Source organism: Oryctolagus cuniculus, chromosome 8 (assembly GCF_964237555.1).
Source record: "Oryctolagus cuniculus chromosome 8, mOryCun1.1, whole genome shotgun sequence".
NCBI classification, from domain to species: domain Eukaryota; kingdom Metazoa; phylum Chordata; class Mammalia; order Lagomorpha; family Leporidae; genus Oryctolagus; species Oryctolagus cuniculus.
The window spans coordinates 128,191,533-128,210,354 of NC_091439.1; the positions used below are offsets into that span (position 1 = coordinate 128,191,533).

Below are 18,822 nucleotides of genomic sequence, written 5' to 3' on the forward strand. Positions count from 1 at the left end.
GGAAGATGGTCCAAGTCCTTAGGCCCCTGCACCCATGTGGGAGACCCAGAAGAAGCTCCTGGCTTTGAATCAGCATAGCTCCAGCCATTGTGGCCAATTGGGGAGTGAATCATCGGATGCAAGACTCTCTCTCTCTCTCTCTCTTCCTCTCCTCTCTCTGTGTAACTCTGACTTTCGAATAAATAAATAAATCTTTCAAAAAATTAAATAAATATGGTAAAAATGGTATAAATACCAGAAAAATAAGTAATTCCAAATATTTTCCTCAATGTTTTCAGGCAACATGTATCCCCTCAAAAAAAAAAAAAAAAAAAAGGAAGAGAGAAATAGGAGAAAATCAACTTCTATTGATAATAGGATTATCCTTAAACAATGAAGAAGCAAAATATATTAAAAATCATAACCTCTCATAAAAATGTGCTGTTATTTCATATTCAACAGATCAATCAGCTTTTGAAACAGATAGATACTTGACAGAAGAGTCTGTCATCAGGAAAAGAACTAGAAATTAACATATCTCAAGTCTTCCATCCAGATGACAAGCACTGTCTGTCTTATTCAGAGCCAGGTGGGAACAGGATAAATTGGCTTGCTCCTCAGTGTGAGTCACAACTGATTCAGTTAATTTGACTCAAAAGCAAAAACAACATGTGTATCTCAATTTACTTTTTTTCTATTTACATTTTTTAAATGAAATATTCTCATGTGTGTTAACTATAATATGCTCATTCAAAACTCAAGATCTGAGAATCTACAAAATATTAACACACAGGAATAAAGCAAATAGTTGTTCTTAATGTTTGCTAAGGTAAAAGCTATTTTTAAAACACAGACTTCCAAGTATCATTGTTATGCCATTATTTCGTTTTAATTCTATCATATGAGTGGCAGCAGAGTACAGTGGTTAGGGTGAGGAAATGGGGTTTGGGGCTCAGACTGTGTGACCTTAAATCCTGGCCCTAACACTCTGTAGGACTCTCACCCGGAAAGGAGCTTAACCTGCTTTCAAGCCCCAGCTTCCTCGTCTGCCTTGTGGAATTACTGAAATGATTAAGTGAATACAGCCACACACACACAAAATCAAATCCTTGCAATTGTGACTGAATATAGGACATCCTTCATAAATATTAGCTATTATCCTATCATGAATTGTTCCTTGCCTGATAAAAATGATTTTTTTAACAAGCTAGAGGTTAAAAGCCTGTTTAAAATTTAAAGTAAATCAGAATTATGGTATATCTCAGTTGAAATCCTCCCCTAAAGCAGTCATTTCTTTTTAAATGAGAGATAAATCAGAACACAGTCACACACACAAAAAGGAAAAACCAAAGTGTCTTTATTATAACTGGATGCACCAAGTATGGCAAATTTAATTCTTAACATCCGTTTCATGGATAACTCCCATTTTTCAAGGTTTATGATTCCATCATAAAAATTCATTTCCCAAGAAAGCTGGCAAATACATCTCAGTCTGCATGTCATTATTTTTTCATTGCCTGTCATCTAATGTACTGGCTTTACTTATTGGTAACCAAGTCAAAATTAGTCTGTGGGCTTTTTTTTAGAATTTTAAAAGACAGATTGCACAAATTAAAAAACTGGTAACAATAGTGAAACCACACAGGTAATTTCCATGGGGGAGTGAATGTGAATGACTTTCAGACCCCAGGTGAGCAACCGTGTTGCTGAGAGTCTGTGGCGAAGTCCACACAGGCTGGTTCTCACCCTTGGAGGCTTGGGTCATCCCAAAGAGGAAGTCAAGGACGGGAAACAGCAAAAACCAAAAACCCCCTTCAGTGATCTCCTGTGGCCCCATCACTCAACAGTTCACCCACATATTCTGGAAAACGTTGCCTATTTTTAAATGTTAGCACTTCATGGAATCTCATCTTCCACCTTCCTATAACCTATGTAAGGCAGAAAGCCCCCTGGTTCTAATATTGTAGAATTTAATACATAAATCTCTTCGGTCATTAATGTAACCAACCCTGCACGGAGTTTGATGTCTGAATCCCCAGTGCACACCTGGGAAACCATTTTCCCTGCTTCTCTGCTTAGGGTAAGTAAGGAAAACTGCAAGCTGTGCATTCAGGGGTGGGGTCCCTCATCTTATAAAAGGCTTTTCCTTTTGACTTTTGCTTAGGCCTAACAGAAACTAATTGGATTGGTCTGGCCCACTTTCAGTACCATCATGTATTAATAGGAAAACAGGCAGAAAAGTCACCCATTTGGGAATTTTGCACAAATATCTCTATTATCTGTGAACACACTCGAACCTGGGCTGAAGTGACTTGCAAGAACCAGCAAGCAGGAACATGGGGAGGATCAGAAGCCCACATAAGGAACCTGATTCATGTATAAAAATGAAAGGCATCCCAACATAATCATGATTCCTAATTAGCTTATTGGTAATTATATTACACTGGTAGGGAAGCAATTGCAGCATCAATTTTTCCAGTCATGTAAGTTCTCCTATTTAAAATTAAGCAGACAATAAATATAATCTTCAAAGTACCACGGTTATAAAATGTAAGATTTTTATTTTAAAATAATTAGACTCTTACCCTGATCAAAGGGTTTCCCTGGACTCCAGGTGCGGAAATAATCATCCTATGGGGGGAAATAATGTGGATTGAGTATACATGAGTGATTAAAATGTACGGATTCATATAAAATCTAAAATTAAATATGAGACACAGAAGCAATATACAAACCTCTACTTCCTGTAATGGCAAGCAGCAAATTATAAAATAAATAAATAAAAAAATGAGAAAGAACAAGAGAAAAAGAATAGTTATCAAAAAGAAACACACTGTTTACAAGTTACAGAAGCATCTTTCAATAAATGTATTCATGTTCATTGCAAGACAATGGTTACCATAACAATTTAACTATTTTTGGTCACCATGTCTCCTAAATGTTATAATCCATGGCTTTCTATTGTAATTCAATGTGTAATATAACATGCAGATAATTATCTTAAGCTAACAAGCTATAAAGTATCTTACCAGTTTCCAATTATACAACTTCATTTTCCACTAGCACAATAGTAAATGGAACCATTAATAGAAGAAGGAAAATATCAAGTGATTCCGCAGTAGCCCATAGAGTGTAAATATGCTTCATGCAAATCATTCACATGTTAATTGAATAGCTAAGGAGTTCATCAAAATGCAACTGGGCGCTTGAAAAAACAGCACACCTAATTAAATCCTGCCTAACGTGTGAATCTTTAATACAGAAAAGAACCAGTAAAGTATATTCATTGTATTTTTCATAAACCTCAAGGTATAACACAAAACTGGAGCAATGTGTATTGAAAAGAATAAAAAAAGCAATGCCAAATAGATTAAATCTATTTTATTTTCTGTTTTTATCACTCTAAAAGCTTTGTAAAAGTACTTCATGCATAGTATCCTCTATTGTAAACAAACACTGTTTCACAGATAAACTAACAAACTGTTTTCACTAGAGCCATCAGCTATAAGAAACAGGGGCACAACGGTGACACCATAGCATTTACCAGTGCCACATTCTTAGACCCACCAAAGTCTGGCAGACAAAAGGCCTGGGAACCTGGACAATCCACAAAAGCCATACAGACATCCATTGCATTTTCTTCTAACCTCTTTCAATCCTCTTCCTTTCTTTTTTTTTTAAGATTTATTATCTATTTGTAAAAGGCAAAAGATTTATACGATCTGAAGAGAAACTGGAGTATAGATTTATTATTTATTTGAAAGGCAGAACAAGAGTGGATACAGAAAGGGAGAGAGACCTGCCAGCTACTAGTTCACTCCACAAACAGTCGCAACACCCAGGGCTGGACCAGGAACCAAGAATTCTATCTGATTGTAGTTGGATTCTTCCACACGGGTGCAGGGATCCAAGAACTTGGACTATTTTCCACTTCCTTCCCAGGTGCGTTGGTAGGAAAGTGGATCAGAAGCAGAACAGCAGGAACTGGAACCACAGTTCTGATATGGGAGGACGCCATCGCAATCTGTGGTTTACTCAGTTGTACCACTAGGTTGGCCCCCAATCCTCTTGAGAATTTCTTTGCTAGCACTCTCCAGTGTATTACACAGGGAGTGTAGTACACACTTTTAAAAAATCTACGTATTTGAAAGCAGAGTGAAAGAGAGAGAAATCTCCGCCAACCTCTGGTCCAGTGCCCAATGGTGGCAATACCTGGGATTGGGGATGGCGGAACCTCGTAGTTGGAACCTCATCGGCATCTCACAAAGCATTGGTAGGAACCCCAGTACGCGGGCCATCATCCACCCTTGCAGGAAGCTGGATGGGAAGCTGGAGAGCTGAGACGTGAACCAGACACTCTGATATGGGAAAGGAGGATCCCGGTCAGCACTGCACCACAACATCCGCCCCCATGTTTTATTCATGGAAATAAAGGAAATCATTCAACTTATTTATGAAAAAAATCTACATTTTGTTTCAAAGGGTTTTCTATTGTGACTGCTCACTACCAACTTCTGCACGCAGACCCAGCCAATTTCAAAAGAAAAGCCATAGAAGGCATGTTTGGCAGTTGTACATTTATGCCCAGAGTTAGCTTAAGCGAGGGGGTGAATTCTGGTATCCATGCTAATATTTTCTGCATGAAATTATCCGGGGCTATGACGGGATAAAGAAAATGTGGTACATATACACTATGGAATACTATTCAGCCACAAAAAAGAATGAAGTCCTGTTTTTTGCAACAAAATGGATGCAACTGGAAACCACTAGGCTTAGTGAAATCAGCCAGTTTCAAGAAGACAGCTATCATGTGCTTTCTTTGATGACATGGCAGCTAATATAGAATGCCAAAAAATGACAGGAATGAAATGGTCATTTGGGGATATGATTGCTGTTTTAGCCCTTGTTTGTACTCCTATGGAACTGAGGGCCTTATACATTTTACTTGTTGAATACTACAAATAGTGTTGAGTTAAGCTTGTGACTGTAGAGTGGATTTAAATGGTATCTTACAAAAACTGATGAAGACAGTTTATGGAGGGAGGGGAGAGAGGAGGGGAAGGAGGAAAATGCGGTTGTCTTCTTGGAACTGTACCTATGGAATGTATAAAGTGAGTTCTCTTTGTATTAGTAATAATAATAATAATAAACTTGATGGCAGACAGGAAGTAACAGTGCAGGTCTGGAAGTTTCTTTAGAAATTTAGCTCTCACGGACAAAATCGGAAGACATCCCCACAATGAAAGAAACATATGAGGGAGGGGAGGGAAGGGAAGCGGAGGGAGGGAAGGGAAGGGAAGGGGAGGGGAGGAAAGGGGAAGGGAGGGAAGGGGAGAAAAGGGGAGGGAGGGGAGGGGAAGGGAGGGAAGGGAGGGAGGGGAGGGAGGGGAGGGGAGGGGAGAAAAGGGGAGGGAGGGGAGGGGAAGGGAGGGGAGGAAAGGGAGGGAGGGGAGAGGAGAGGAGAGGAGGGGAGGGGAGAGGAGGGGAGGGGAGAGGAGGGGAGGGGAGATGAGGGGAGGGAAATCTGGTAAATGTTGCATGAAGTGAACTTTCGAAAAGCCTGTATTGAGGACTGTGATTAATGCAAGAAGTCATGCGCTACTGCTATCACCTTGGGCCATTTTGGTATTATAGCCTTGCCAGCTGCATCACCCAAAAAGATGGGGTAAGGTTTTATTACAGTAATGATTCCACTCATATAAGCATCAAAGAGCCCTAGAAGATAGACTAGTTATGCAATTAAAATTGTTAACATTGAAGTTGGGTGATGTGAATGCAACACTTTTAACACAATACTCAACGTCTAAAATACTGAAGATCCGTATAGATGAGCAGGGATTAGGTAAACACAAGAAAATACATCAAAAATTTCACGGGAAATGGAATCCAATGGTAAGTTTGTCTTGGTGCACAATATTTTTTTTTTTTTTTTGACAGGCAGAGTGGACAGTGAGAGAGAGAGACAGAGAGAAAGGTCTTCCTTTGCAGTTGGTTCACCCTCCAATGGCCGCCGCGGCCAGCGCGCTGATCCAATGGCAGGAGCCAGGTGCTTCTCCTGGTCTCCCATGGGGTGCAGGGCCCAAGGACTTGGGCCATCCTCCACTGCACTCCCTGGCCACAGCAGAGAGCTGGCCTGGAAGAGGGGCAACCGGGACAGAATCCAGCGCCCTGACCGGGACTAGAACCCGGTGTGCCGGCGCTGCAAGGCGGAGGATTAGCCTAGTGAGCCGCGGCGCCGGCCGGTGCACAATATTTTGAAATCCATGCATATAAGGGGTCTCCAAAAAGTTCACAGAAGTGTATAATAAGAAAAATTTGTGCATGGATTTCAAAAACATTGTTTCAAAATAAATTTATATTCTAATTCCATTTGCCATGAACTTTTCAAAACAACCTCATATATTAAAAATACCACAGTGAAATCTAATCTGACTGCATTTAATTAATTTCTTTCTGGATATTATGACTGTGTTTGGTTAGTTTGGGATATACCTATATAAAAATCTATAATCACAGTTTAAAACATGAACTTGGTTCTTTTGGCTATGTCAAGGGCATCCTCAAAGTGTGGCCACTGCAGGGATCTAATAGTGTGGAAATGCAAAGTCCTTTGCCTATTGCCTACTGGGCTATTTTTAGACACATTCTTATGTTCTCCAGTCACTGGCCTTGTTTTCTTGTTTTGTTTGGCTTGGTTTTTGTTGTTGTTGTTTGTTTTTTGCGTTTTCTTGCTTAACTTCACTAAGTCTAAGGAATTTTTTTCAGGATGAGATAGAGCACTGTTTTTACTTAAGTGTTCACTTAGGCACAGTATCTTCTATTCCCAAACCATCTGTATAACTACTAAGTGTTCTCTGGCTTCAGTTTAGATCTCATATAAGCCAACCACGGATTCAACAAACAACTGCAAGAAATGTCCCCAGCTGGAAACATTCAAGTTTAGACCACTGCAACCAAGCCCAAATAACAAAGACCAGGAGAATTTAATAGTGTATACCTTTGAACATTTTCTACTTAAAGAAATATCAGTTGTTAGTTTTTCAAAAATCATTATCTTAGTAAGAAAATTTGCATGTTATACTATTTCTGTTGTCTTTTTTCTTGTTATAATGATGTATCTTTTTTCTGATTTTAAATAAAATAAATATTTGATAGGGAACACAGTTTCTCAACTTTAGGATTGTTGATATTTTTGGCAGGATAATTCTTCACTGTGCTGGAACATAGGGGCACCTGCTTTGTCTACACCCATAAGATCTCAGCAGGGACGTTCCCCAAGGTATGGCAAACAAATGTCACCAGACACTGCCAAATGTCCTCTGGGGGAACAGCACCCATCTGAGGACCATTTGTGTAGAGTTATTGGGAAAAACAGAAACAACAATGAGTCCAAACACCCTGCAACAGGAACTGCTCCCAGTAACAGATTTTCTCCTCAAGTGCTTTATAATAGGAAAGCAGTGGGTGATGGCCCAATTACTAGGGCCCCTGCAACCCACATGGGAGACCCCAAATAATGTTCTGGTTCCTGGCTTCTGCCTGGCCCAGCCCCAGCTGTGGCAGCCACTGGGGGAGTGAACCAGCAGATGGAAGATGGATCTCTATCCCTCCATAAATGTGCCTTTCAAAAAAATAAATCTTTTAAAAAAAAGATTGACAGGATATCCTTAAATATTTTCAGAACTAACTTTTATATATGATTACTAAATCTGGAAACCTTAGTCTCAGAGAAAGAAAAATATTCAACTATAACACTGCCAACTATATGTATTGACAGTTTATCATTACAATGATTATCTTTGTAATATCCTAAAGTTGAGAAACTGTGCTCCCTATCCAAATACTCATTTTATTTAAAACCAGAAAAAATACATCATTAAAACAAGAAAAAAGACCACTGAAATAGTGTAACATGAAAATTTTCTTACTATGATAATGTTTTTTGGAAAGCTGTAATACACAACATTATAGCATCAACTCCATACTATAAGCAAAAAGGAATCTCTTACAATAGTACTGTCTTTGATTTTATTTAAATCCATAGATTCCCCTGATATCACATTCCTTGCTCTTAAGTAATTTAGAATTATATCTTATTATATTAATATCTATGAGTTCATGTTTACTGTGATGTACTAATTTTTATGTTTTTTTCCAAAATTTTTTACTTCCCCTTGACAGATTTTATTTCAAAATTATTTTCTAGAATTTTTTAAAATGTTATCTAAAAATTCCATTTTATTCACATAAGTGTCTGTAAAATTCTTAAATTTTTAATTTTAATTTGTTTTTAACAGATTCAGTGTGATTTGTAGATACAATTCTAGGAACATAATTGATACCTACAAAAGCAATAGTGCTTTATCAGTGATCTCAGTCATATAACAATTATCTCAAATTACAAATTAACTAGCATCAAAAAATTAATATTTAAGCAAATGCCAGGGATGAGCACTTAGCCTATGGATTAAAATGTCCATGTCCCACATTCGAGTGCCTGGGTTTGATTCCTAATTCCAGCTCTGGACTCTAGCTTCCTGACAATGCAGATCCTGCAGGCAGCACTGATGGCTCAAGGAACTGCATTCCTCCCACCCACATGGGGTAGCCACAGGGGATACCCAGATAATGTGTTTGCTCCCGACTTCAATCCCAGCAATTGTGGGCATCTGGGGAGTGAGCCACCAGAAGGAGGTTGCCTGTCTCTCTCTATCACTCCAGTAAAGAAAAAAGAAAGTTGAGAAAACTCAGAACCAATATGAAAATTTAAGGATCATCCGATCTGGATATAAATGTCCAAATTCTAGCTTAACAATTTTGATTAATGCACCGTGGCTCACTTGGTTAATACTTTGCCTGCAGCACCGGCATCTCATATGGGCGCTGGGTTCTAGTCCCGGTTGCTCCTCTTCCAGTCCAACTCTCTGCTGTGGCCCGGGAAGGCAGTGGAGGATGGCCCAAGTGCTTGGGCCCTGCACCCCATGGGAGACCAGGAGAAGCACCTGGCTCCTGGCTTCGGATTGGTGTAGTTTCGGTAGTAGAGGCCATTTGGGGGAGTGAACCAACGGAAGGAAGACCTTTCTCTCTGTCTCTCTCACTGTCTAATTCTATCTGTCAAATAAATAGATAAAAACAAAGAAAATATTGATTAAACTGATATATGAGAAAATTGAATTTTGAATAAAAGACATGGTGTTAGGAAGAAGATGACAACACATGGTTGTGGGAAAGCCTCTTTTGGTAATTCTATTGTGACTCCTGCTGCTTGATACCAAATGAGCACACAGTCTGATCTAATTAAAGTTCCAAGGTCATATCATGATGTTATTTTATTTCAACTCTTCCAACAAACATTTATTGTGCTTCCAATAGATGTGAAGGAAAAGGTGATTGAGTGGTGCATGGAGTGTTACTTTGAGGAGAATACACTCTAATGTGAGAGCCAGAGGTACTCAGAATGGACCAGGCAGGTGGAGAGAAACCTGCTCAAAGCCTGATGGAAGAAAGGCGAGACAGGAAAAGAACCTCATGTTGCACCTGAGAAGTTTTCAGTGAAGGCGACTTGCAAACACGTGCATACAGAACACAGAAACCCAGCAAGCTGACTTCCCAGGGTCTCCAAAAGATTATCTGATCTTCCCTAACTTTAATCTGTGATAGCACAGAGTAGATAATTCTCTATGAGGCTCTCTTCCAGTTGTTTTCCTTACTGTATGGGGGGTCATGGAAAATGGGTATTATGAAAAAAAATCTATGCATGAATTTCAAAATGATTTCCACCAAAATAAACTTATATTCTCATTCCATTTTTCCAGTAATTTTTTGAAGATCACATATATATAGAAACCAAGTCAGTTTCTCCTCCTGGATTTTTGTTTCATCCCTACTCATCAGGTTCCCTGAATCCAAACCTACCTGACTTCCCAAACATAGTCTGTATTTGGTTACCTCCTGCTTCCGAGCAACCATCACTAATAACCAATTCCTTCTTTGCACAACCCTGTATAAGACAAGAAAAAGGACCCTAATCTCAAATTCTATGTATGTAGGGTGTAACCACACACACACACACACACATACACACTTAGGTGGAGTGTTACTTATCCTCTTTCTGAGAAGAAAAGATTGTATCAGAAGTCTGGAGCTAACATGTCCTATGTATTTTCAAGCATTAAGTCAACCAGCAAAATGTTTATATTTGGGGGAAATGAGAAATTCATAAAAAATACTGATTATTAACCTTTCTAGAACCATTCTACATTGTTTTTAAAATCTTTAAGTTCAAAGCATGGTAAGCTGTTATTCTACTTCTTTTAAGATTTGCTTTTTCAGAGATTTATTTATTTGTTTGAAAGGCAGAATGACAGAGGCTGAGAAGAGGAGAGAGCAAGAGTGAGAGCGACAGTGAGAGAGATCTTCCACTGGTTGGCTCACTACTCAAATATCACAACAGCTGGAGCCAAGTCAAATCAAAGCCAGGATCCCAGAGTTCCATCCTGGTCTCCAACAGGGACGGCAGAGGCCCAAGTACTTACATCAACCTCCACCACCTTCCCAGGTGTACTAGCAGGGAGCTGAATCAGAAGTGGAGCAGCTGGAACTGGAACCAGCTCTCCAATACACGATGCTGATATCATAGCCTTTGGCTTAACCTACTGTACCACAAAGCCAAGCCCTATTCCACTTATTGACAAACATTTTGTGAATATTTTTATGTACACACAAATAAGAAAGCCTGAAGATGATTGTGTGAATATGCTGAGTGGCTTGGAAGCAAATTTCACAGCATTCCTGTATCTTGTGATTGTGATCCTGCAAATATTGATAGAAAACTGTAAGCTTCCTTACTAAAATTAAGTCATCCTCTACTCTATTTCAATAACTCAGCTAAATCATGAGACACTTCTAGTTCTAAAGCTAAAACATAGCAGTGCAAGTCTGCTTGTGTTTTTGAAATCACTTCCACATTGCAACAGTCTCTTCTACATGTCTTGTCCTACTATGGGAAGAATTGTGAGTGCAATAATCAAGCCAGCACATTTCACAAAAAGGAAACATTCCTGATGTAGTAGGACTTAACATATAGCTTGAGCAGAAGAAGGAGCAAGTGCAGGTTTCTCTGGGGTGAAGGAGTTACCTCTCTGAGACATACTGTCTGTTTCAGATCCCTACGTGCCACTTTGCTACCCAGGCAGCACTCATTATCCTGGAATCCTGAGCGAGTTCACTATCACATTTTGTTGTCATTTTTTGGAAAACACTTTGTATTTCCAGACTCACCAGGGATTAAGCATATAAATAAAATTAGGTGTGTGAAAATGACAGCACCATTGGAATAATTTTTCAGTTCCCTTTAAAATTATCTACAGAATGGGCTTCGACTCTTTCTGAATACATAGAGAACATGTGCTTTTGGTTACTTTTCCATTGACATACAGATCATAGGATCCATTCACATGATGGAAAGACAGGAGGTATGCATTGCTTCAATAAATAAAACAAGGAAATGTGGATAATGGGGATCTTTACTAGAACTAAGAGGATGCAAATATACATGAAGAAATCGTGCAGATATTTCCCCCTTATCCTGTACCAGGAACAGTTGTAAGCACTCCAATTCCAACATTCAGAAGACCTCAGTGATGCTAATGATAGCTTCATTTTACAGATGTTGATATAAAGCAGAGATAGAGTAAATAACCTGTGAAAGTTTGATCTTTTACCAAAATAGACTTTTACACTATTCTACCCAGTACTGTCCCCACAGAAAAGAAGGCTCATAGGAAGTGAGAAAACACTATTTTATGGAATATGTTAAGTGTAATTAAAAATAATAAACAAATAAGGAAACAAGATCTTTAGTAGAGGAAAAGAGGTGTTTAATGTTCTGAATCTGTGTGATTCAACCTCAGAATCTTAAGGAAGGTCTATACATTTCCCAAGTATTTCATTTCAACTTTCTATCGGCATATCATCTAGCTTTGCATATAATCCACAGATGAGTTTACCATATTTTCAGAACAAGACATCATGATATATAATCTGAAAGTAGGGAAGATTATGATTCTAAAAATGATGTATTATGCACAAAAATGTTGGAGGCACAGGTTGCATTTCCATGATCCCTGATTTAAAATGAAAATCAAAAGCTAAATTAAAGTTCAGCATCTCTAAGTACTCCAAAGGTTGCTCAGATCAGTAAATCAAAACTGCACCATGCGGCAGGCTTTGGGACAGCGTTAACCTGTCACTCGACGCATCTGCATCACAGTATCCAAGTGCCATGGTCTGAGTCCCAGCTCTGCTTTCCATTACAGCTTCCTGCTAACATGCACCTGGGAGGCAGTAGGTAATGGTTCCAACAGCAGGGTTCCTACCACCCGTGTGGGAGACCTAGACTGAGTTCCTGGCTCCCAATTTTGGCCCAGCCAAGCCCTAGCCATTGCTGGCATTTGAGAAGTAAACTAGTTAGATGGGAGAGCACTCTCTTTCTCTGTCCCTCTGCTTTCTAATAAATTAATTTTAAGATAAGTTAATAAATGAATGAATGAATGAAGCTATTGTATAGCTGTTAGACAAAATAACAATATGTCTTATTTATTTTACATTCCTATGGAATTTATTACAGCATTTTTAAGTGTTTATAACTCATAATTTTTAAAGCCTCTATGAAAGTAAGTATTGAAAATAGATCAAATATGAGAATATTTAATCATATCATGAAATGTAAATAAAATATATAATCTACAAATGTTTAATGCATGATATCTATTGTCGGTGAAAACGAAATGCTGTTGGAATCACAAAGTAAATATTTACAGATTGGTTAAAACTTACTCATCACAAACAAAAGAAAAATAATATTTATATTTATTCAAGAATGTACCATTAAAGTGCTTTAGTGGATAATTATTGAGTCAAGAATATATTTCTGTGCTATTTTTTCTCCAGCAGCAAAATAATCTTTCAGATTCTAGACTGGTTGGGTAGTAGGAAATGGACCAAAGCATATGGATAACAGAATTTAAACACACATTTATTTGCAAAAAATTTTTGAAATTCATGCACAGTTTGTTCATAATATGCAACCATGAACTTTCTGAAGACCTTATATTAATGGATTCCAAAAAACAATTTTGTCCCAAAGTAAATTTAATTTTAACTACATTTTCCACAAACTTATGACATACCTTCATATGCATAAATGATCTTAATTATTTAACTAGGTGTCTTTTATTGTGGTTAATATCTGTGACTACCATCTTTTATCATCTTTAATTTTTTAAAAGATTTATTTATTTATTTATTTATTTGAAAACCAAAATTACAGAGAGGGAGGGAACATAGAGAGTGAGAGGGGGAGAGAGAGAGAGAGAGAGAGAGAATCTTCCATCCTCTTGTTCACTTCCCAAGTGGCCAAAATGGCCAGGGCCAGGCCAGGCCAAAGTCAGGAGCCAGGAGTTTCATCACGATCTCCCACGTGGGTGGCAGGGGTCCAAGTACTTGGGTCATCTTCCGCTGCCTTCCCAGGGATCAGCAGGGAGCTAGATTGGAAAGGAGCAGCCAGGACTCAAACCGACACCCATATGGGATGCTGGCACTGCAGGCAGCAGCTTAACCTGCTACCCACAACATGGGCCCCAACATCCTTAATGCAAAAAACAAACTAGCAGATGCTTTGTTCACGATGACCTTTGCTCTTTGTTTTTAAGCCAAATTTTATCTACTTTCATTAATTTTATTACTTCCTTCTTGCATGTATAAATTGAGATTTTGATTAGTAGCTGCTATTAAATGTAGTAATAGTACATTCTGTTCACTGACCTCTAAGACCTCTTAATCAAATTACATTTTATGCTTATCATGGAAGATATGCTTGTTACTCTTATCTTTTATTTCCTCTTCAGCATTATTTTGATATAACACTTTCTAAAATGACTCTTTGCTCAACTAAAATTTAGTGGGATGGAACTGACATTTAGCCTAGCATACAAGAAGTTGGTTGAGATGCCCACGTACCAGACCAGTGTGCCTGGGTTTGATATCAGCTGTGGCTACTGACTGATTTCAACTCCCTGTCTGTATAGACCTTAGCAGGTAGCAGTGATGGCTCAAGTAGTTGGGTTCCTGCCAGTCCTGTAGGAAATCTGGATTGAAAGCAGCTCCTACCTTTATCCAGCTCACCCTCTGCCCCGCAGGTGGAATCTCCCTCATATAACAAAAAAATTAATGGAATTTATGTATCTTGGGATTTGTCCCCATATTTAAGATTTTTTTTTGAGATTTGAAAAAGCAAGATTTATTAGAGTCAAAGACCTCAGCTGGAGCATCATGGAGGGGGGGCTTCCAAGAGAGGAAAAAAACCAAAGTGGTCCCTGGCAATTTTTAAGCATATTTTTTTTTTTGGATAGCAAAGAAGTCTAACTTTATTTTTTTAACTTTTATTTAATAAATATAAATTTCCAAAGTATAACTATTGGATTATAGCAGTTTTCCCCATAACCTCCCCCCCACCTGCAACCCTCCCATCTCCTGCTCCCTCTCCCATCCCATTCTTCATCAAGATTCATTTTCAATTATCTTTATATACAGAAGATCAACTTAGTATATACTAAGTAAAGATTCCAACAGACTGCATCCACACAGACACACAAAGTATAAAGCACTGTTTGAGTACCAGTTATACCATTAATTCACATAGTACAGCATATTAAGGACAGAGATCCTACATGGGGAGCAAGTGCACAGTGACTCCTGTTATTGATTTAACAATTGACATCCTTATTTATGACGTCAGTAATCACCCGAGGCTCTTGTCATGAGATGCCAAGGCTATGGAAGCCTCTTGAGTTCATCAACTCCAACTTTATTTAGACAAGTCCATAGTCAAAGTGGAAGTTCTCTCCTCCCTTCAGAGAAAGGTACCTCTTTCTTTGATGGCCTGTTCTTTCCACTGGGATCTCACTCACAGAGATCTTTCATTTAGGTCATTTTTTGCCAGAGTGTCTTGGCTTTCCATGCCTGAAATACTCTCATGGGCTTTTTAGCCAGATCCAAATGCCTTAAGGGCTGATTCTGAGGCCACAGTGCTGTTAAGGGCATCTGCCATTCTATGAGTCTGCTGTGTATCCCGCTTCCCATGTTACATTGTTCTCTCCTTTTTAATTCTATCAGTTAGTATTAGCAGACACTAGTCTTGTTTATATGTTCCCTTTGACACTTAATCCTATCATTATGATCAATTATGAACTGAAACTGATCACTTTGACTAGTGAGATGGCATTGGTACATGTCACCTTGATGGGACTGAATTGGAATCTCCTGGCACGATTCTAACTCTACCATTAGGGGTAAGTCTGAGTGAGCATGTGCCGAACTGTACATCTCCTCTTTCTCTTATTCCCACTCTTATATTTAACAGGTATCACTTTTAAGTTAAATTTAAACACATAAGAATAATTGTGTGTTAATTAAAGAGTTCAACCAATGGTATTAAGTAGAACAAAAAATACTGAAAGGAATAAAAGACTAAGTTGTTCCTCGACAGTCAGGACAAGGGCTGATCAAGTCATTTTTTCAAAAGAGGAAATCTATATGGCCAGCAGACACATGAAAAAATGTTCAGGATCACTAGCCATCAGGAAAATGCAAATCAAAACCACAATGAGGTTTCACCTCACCCTGGTTAGAATGGCTCACATACAGAAATCTACCAACAACAGATGCTGGCGAGGATGTGGGGAAAAAGGGACAATAACCCACTGTTGGTGGGAATGCACACTGGTAAAGCCTCTATGGAAGACCATTTGGAGATTCCTCAGAAACCTGAATATAACCCTACCGTTCAACCCAGCCATCCTACTCCTTGGAATTTACCCAAAGGAAATGAAATTGGCAAATAAAAGAGCTCTCTGCACCTCAATGTTTATTGCAGCTCAATTCACAATAGCTAAGACCTTGAATCAACCTAAATGTCCATCAACAGAAGACTGGATAAAGAAATTATGGGACATGTACTATATAGAATACTATACAGCAGTAAAAAAAAAAATGAAATCTGGTCATTTGCCACAAAATGGAGGAATCTGGAAAACATCATGCTGAGTGATATAAGCCAGTCCCAGAGGGACAAATACCATATATTCTCCATGATCGGTGACAACTAACTGAGCACCTAAAAGGGAACCTTTAGAAGTGCAATGGACAGTGTGAGAAAAACATGACTTGATAAGCACAATTTTGAAAAACAAAACTTGGCCATCAGGTTAACATTCAGTTATAAAGAGAGGACAAAACTCTTTTTGCAATCCTTTATCCTGGCTGGCTTGCTCAAGACAAACAAAAGAGCCATCACAAGGGTGTGATACCTAACTTGTCTTACCATTAACTGTGAGCTCAGGAGAGTGGAGTCACCACACCTCTGCTCTTCTCATAATAAGACTGGAAACTTCCAAGGAGTGGGCAGGCAGGCACTTCATACCTTGCTAAGGATAACTTTTGGTGGGGGGGGGGGACCATTTTCCACCCTCAGTTTCCAGATTGCCTATTAGACCACTTCAGACTTTTAAAACATTGGAATAGTAATACAACCTAGATTTAAAAAAAATGGCCCTATTTACCAAAATGCCAAAAGTGAATGTTTCCGGTATCTATAAAGGATGGTATATAAGATAGTAACTCAACAGTCTCCAGCAATCTGCTTGATTCTCTGTGTCCTCCTCCCTTTTTTAGAAAGGGTAAGTGAGTTGTCTACAGTTACATAATAAGCTGCACTTAAATTCTTGGCTTAGAACAATAATTGTCTTAGCTTCTGATGTTATGAAGTCCAAGTGCAGCGTAGCTCAGTGCTGCTGCTTCCAGGCCTCCCAAAGGCTGACACCAAGGTGTCCATGAGGACGGCATTTCCACCTGAAGTTTCCATCAAGGGAGGACTGTCCTCCACTCCTCAAGTGTTTGGGGGAACATTTTGTTTCTTGCTGAATGTTGGTTTGAAGTCTTCATTTTTTTCGACAATGCAGCCCCACGTCTTGCTGTAAGAGCCTCTCCATAGGGCTCACACCTGAGCTTCCTTTTGTGTGGGCAAAGTGAGAGAGGATGAGGAATACACATTTTTTTTTAAATCATGTAAGAATGGAATACCATTGTTGTTGCACTGTGTTGCTGCAGCTAAGTTATTGAATCCAGCCCAAATTTGAATGTGGCACAGCAGGTCAAGTCCTGAGACACTGGAGTCCTTATCAGAGTCTGCTCCAGGGCCAGTGCAAGTCTCAGCTGCTCCACTTCCAGTTCAGCTCCTTGATCGGCTCCAATTCAGCTCGTTCTCCACATACTTGAAGAAGATGCACTTGTTTATTTGAAAGACATGTGAAAGGCAGAAATCCAAGGACTTGAGCCATCGTGTACTGCCTCCTGGGCACATTAGCAGGACACTGGATTGGAAGTGGAGGTGAGCCTCGAGAGCAGGCACTCTGGTAAGGGATGAGAGCATCCCGAGCAGTGGCTTATCCTGCTGCCCTGCAGCACCCACCTCACCACGCCCCCATCATTCTAATGAGCTGTAATCAATCTAGTCATTACTCGAACATCTTTTCTCCCAAGAAGCTGAGAATACTGTAGCTAACTTGATAGCTGGGAAAATTAAAGTGAAATATTTTAGCTTATGGTAAAGGCAGAAGATTTGGCTTATGACGAAGAAAGGATATAATATCAATATCCTATTTCTGGTTTGCACATAATTTAGGACACGTATCAGTTCATTCTTTCTTCCCTTATCTACAGTTACCAAGTAACCATCACTAAATGAAGCCACAAAAGAAAAATGTGTTTACATATTTCAAAACATAAAAAGCAGGTGCCAGTGCTGATGTGTAGTAGGCTAGACCTCCACCTACAGTGCTGGCATCCCATATGGGTGCTGGTTTGTGCCCCAACTGCTCCTCTTCCGATCCAGCTCTCAACTATGGCCTGGGAAAGCAGTAGAGGATGGCCCAAATGCTTGTGCCCTTGCACCCACATAGGAGACCTGTAAGAAGCTCCTGGCTTCAGATCGGCTTAGCTGTGGCTGGTGCGATCATTTGGGGAGTGACCAATGAATGGAAGACCTCTCTTTCTGTCTCTCCCTCTCTTTGTAACTCTGCCTCTCAATTAAATAAATTAAAAATCTTAAACAAAACATACAAAAATGAACCCAAAATCTAAAAAGAAATAAATCATGAAGCCATGAAAAGACATGGAGGAAACAAATGCATGTCACCAAATGAAAGATGCCAATTAAGACAGTACATAGCTCTAAGCATGTGACATTCTGGACAAGGCAAAACTGAAACTTTTGCGACAGCAAGAGAGTCAGTGGTTGACAGGATGTAGGGGAAGGAGGGATGAATAAGCAGGACATGGAAGACTTAGGGGGAGGGAAACCATCCTGTGTGAAACCATCGAGATGGCTATCTGCCATTCTGTCTTTGGCCAAACATAGACAGCACAGTGTCAAGAGAGAGCCGTAACGTAAACCTTGGACTTCTAGTGATAGCGTTGTGTGAGCTCAGAGTCATCAGCTATCACAGATGAGCTGCTCTGGGGGACGTGGATAAGGGTGGAGGCTGTGCACGTGTGGGAACAGGGGTACACAGGAAATCTCAGCATCTGTCTCTCAGTATTGGTGGGATCCGAAAACTGCTCTACAGAATAAGGTCTCATTCGATTTTTAAAAATGAATCAAAATAAAATTTTAGAACACAGGTAATAGTAGTGTTGTATATTTTGTAGCTCTAATTACTATAATCCACATACAATAGAAGCCTATATAAAAATTATACCCTGTATGTCTACCAGTAGCATCTAACA

The 18,822-nt window shown here is 39.3% G+C and overlaps 1 protein-coding gene across 6 annotated transcripts in view; it reads right to left on the reverse strand.

The window, feature by feature from the left end:
* Positions 1-18,822, reverse strand: part of LOC100344368 (SPARC (osteonectin), cwcv and kazal like domains proteoglycan 3) — a 484,325-nt gene that overhangs the window by 308,841 nt on the left and 156,662 nt on the right. For 2 of the 6 annotated variants that reach the window (XM_070048215.1, XM_070048216.1), the window contains exon 3: positions 2,565-2,610. The exons of the other annotated variants lie outside the window; for them this stretch is intronic. In XM_070048215.1, the coding sequence (XP_069904316.1) occupies positions 2,565-2,610 (46 nt within the window). The remainder of the gene's footprint in view (positions 1-2,564; positions 2,611-18,822) is intronic. 6 annotated transcript variants of the gene reach the window in all.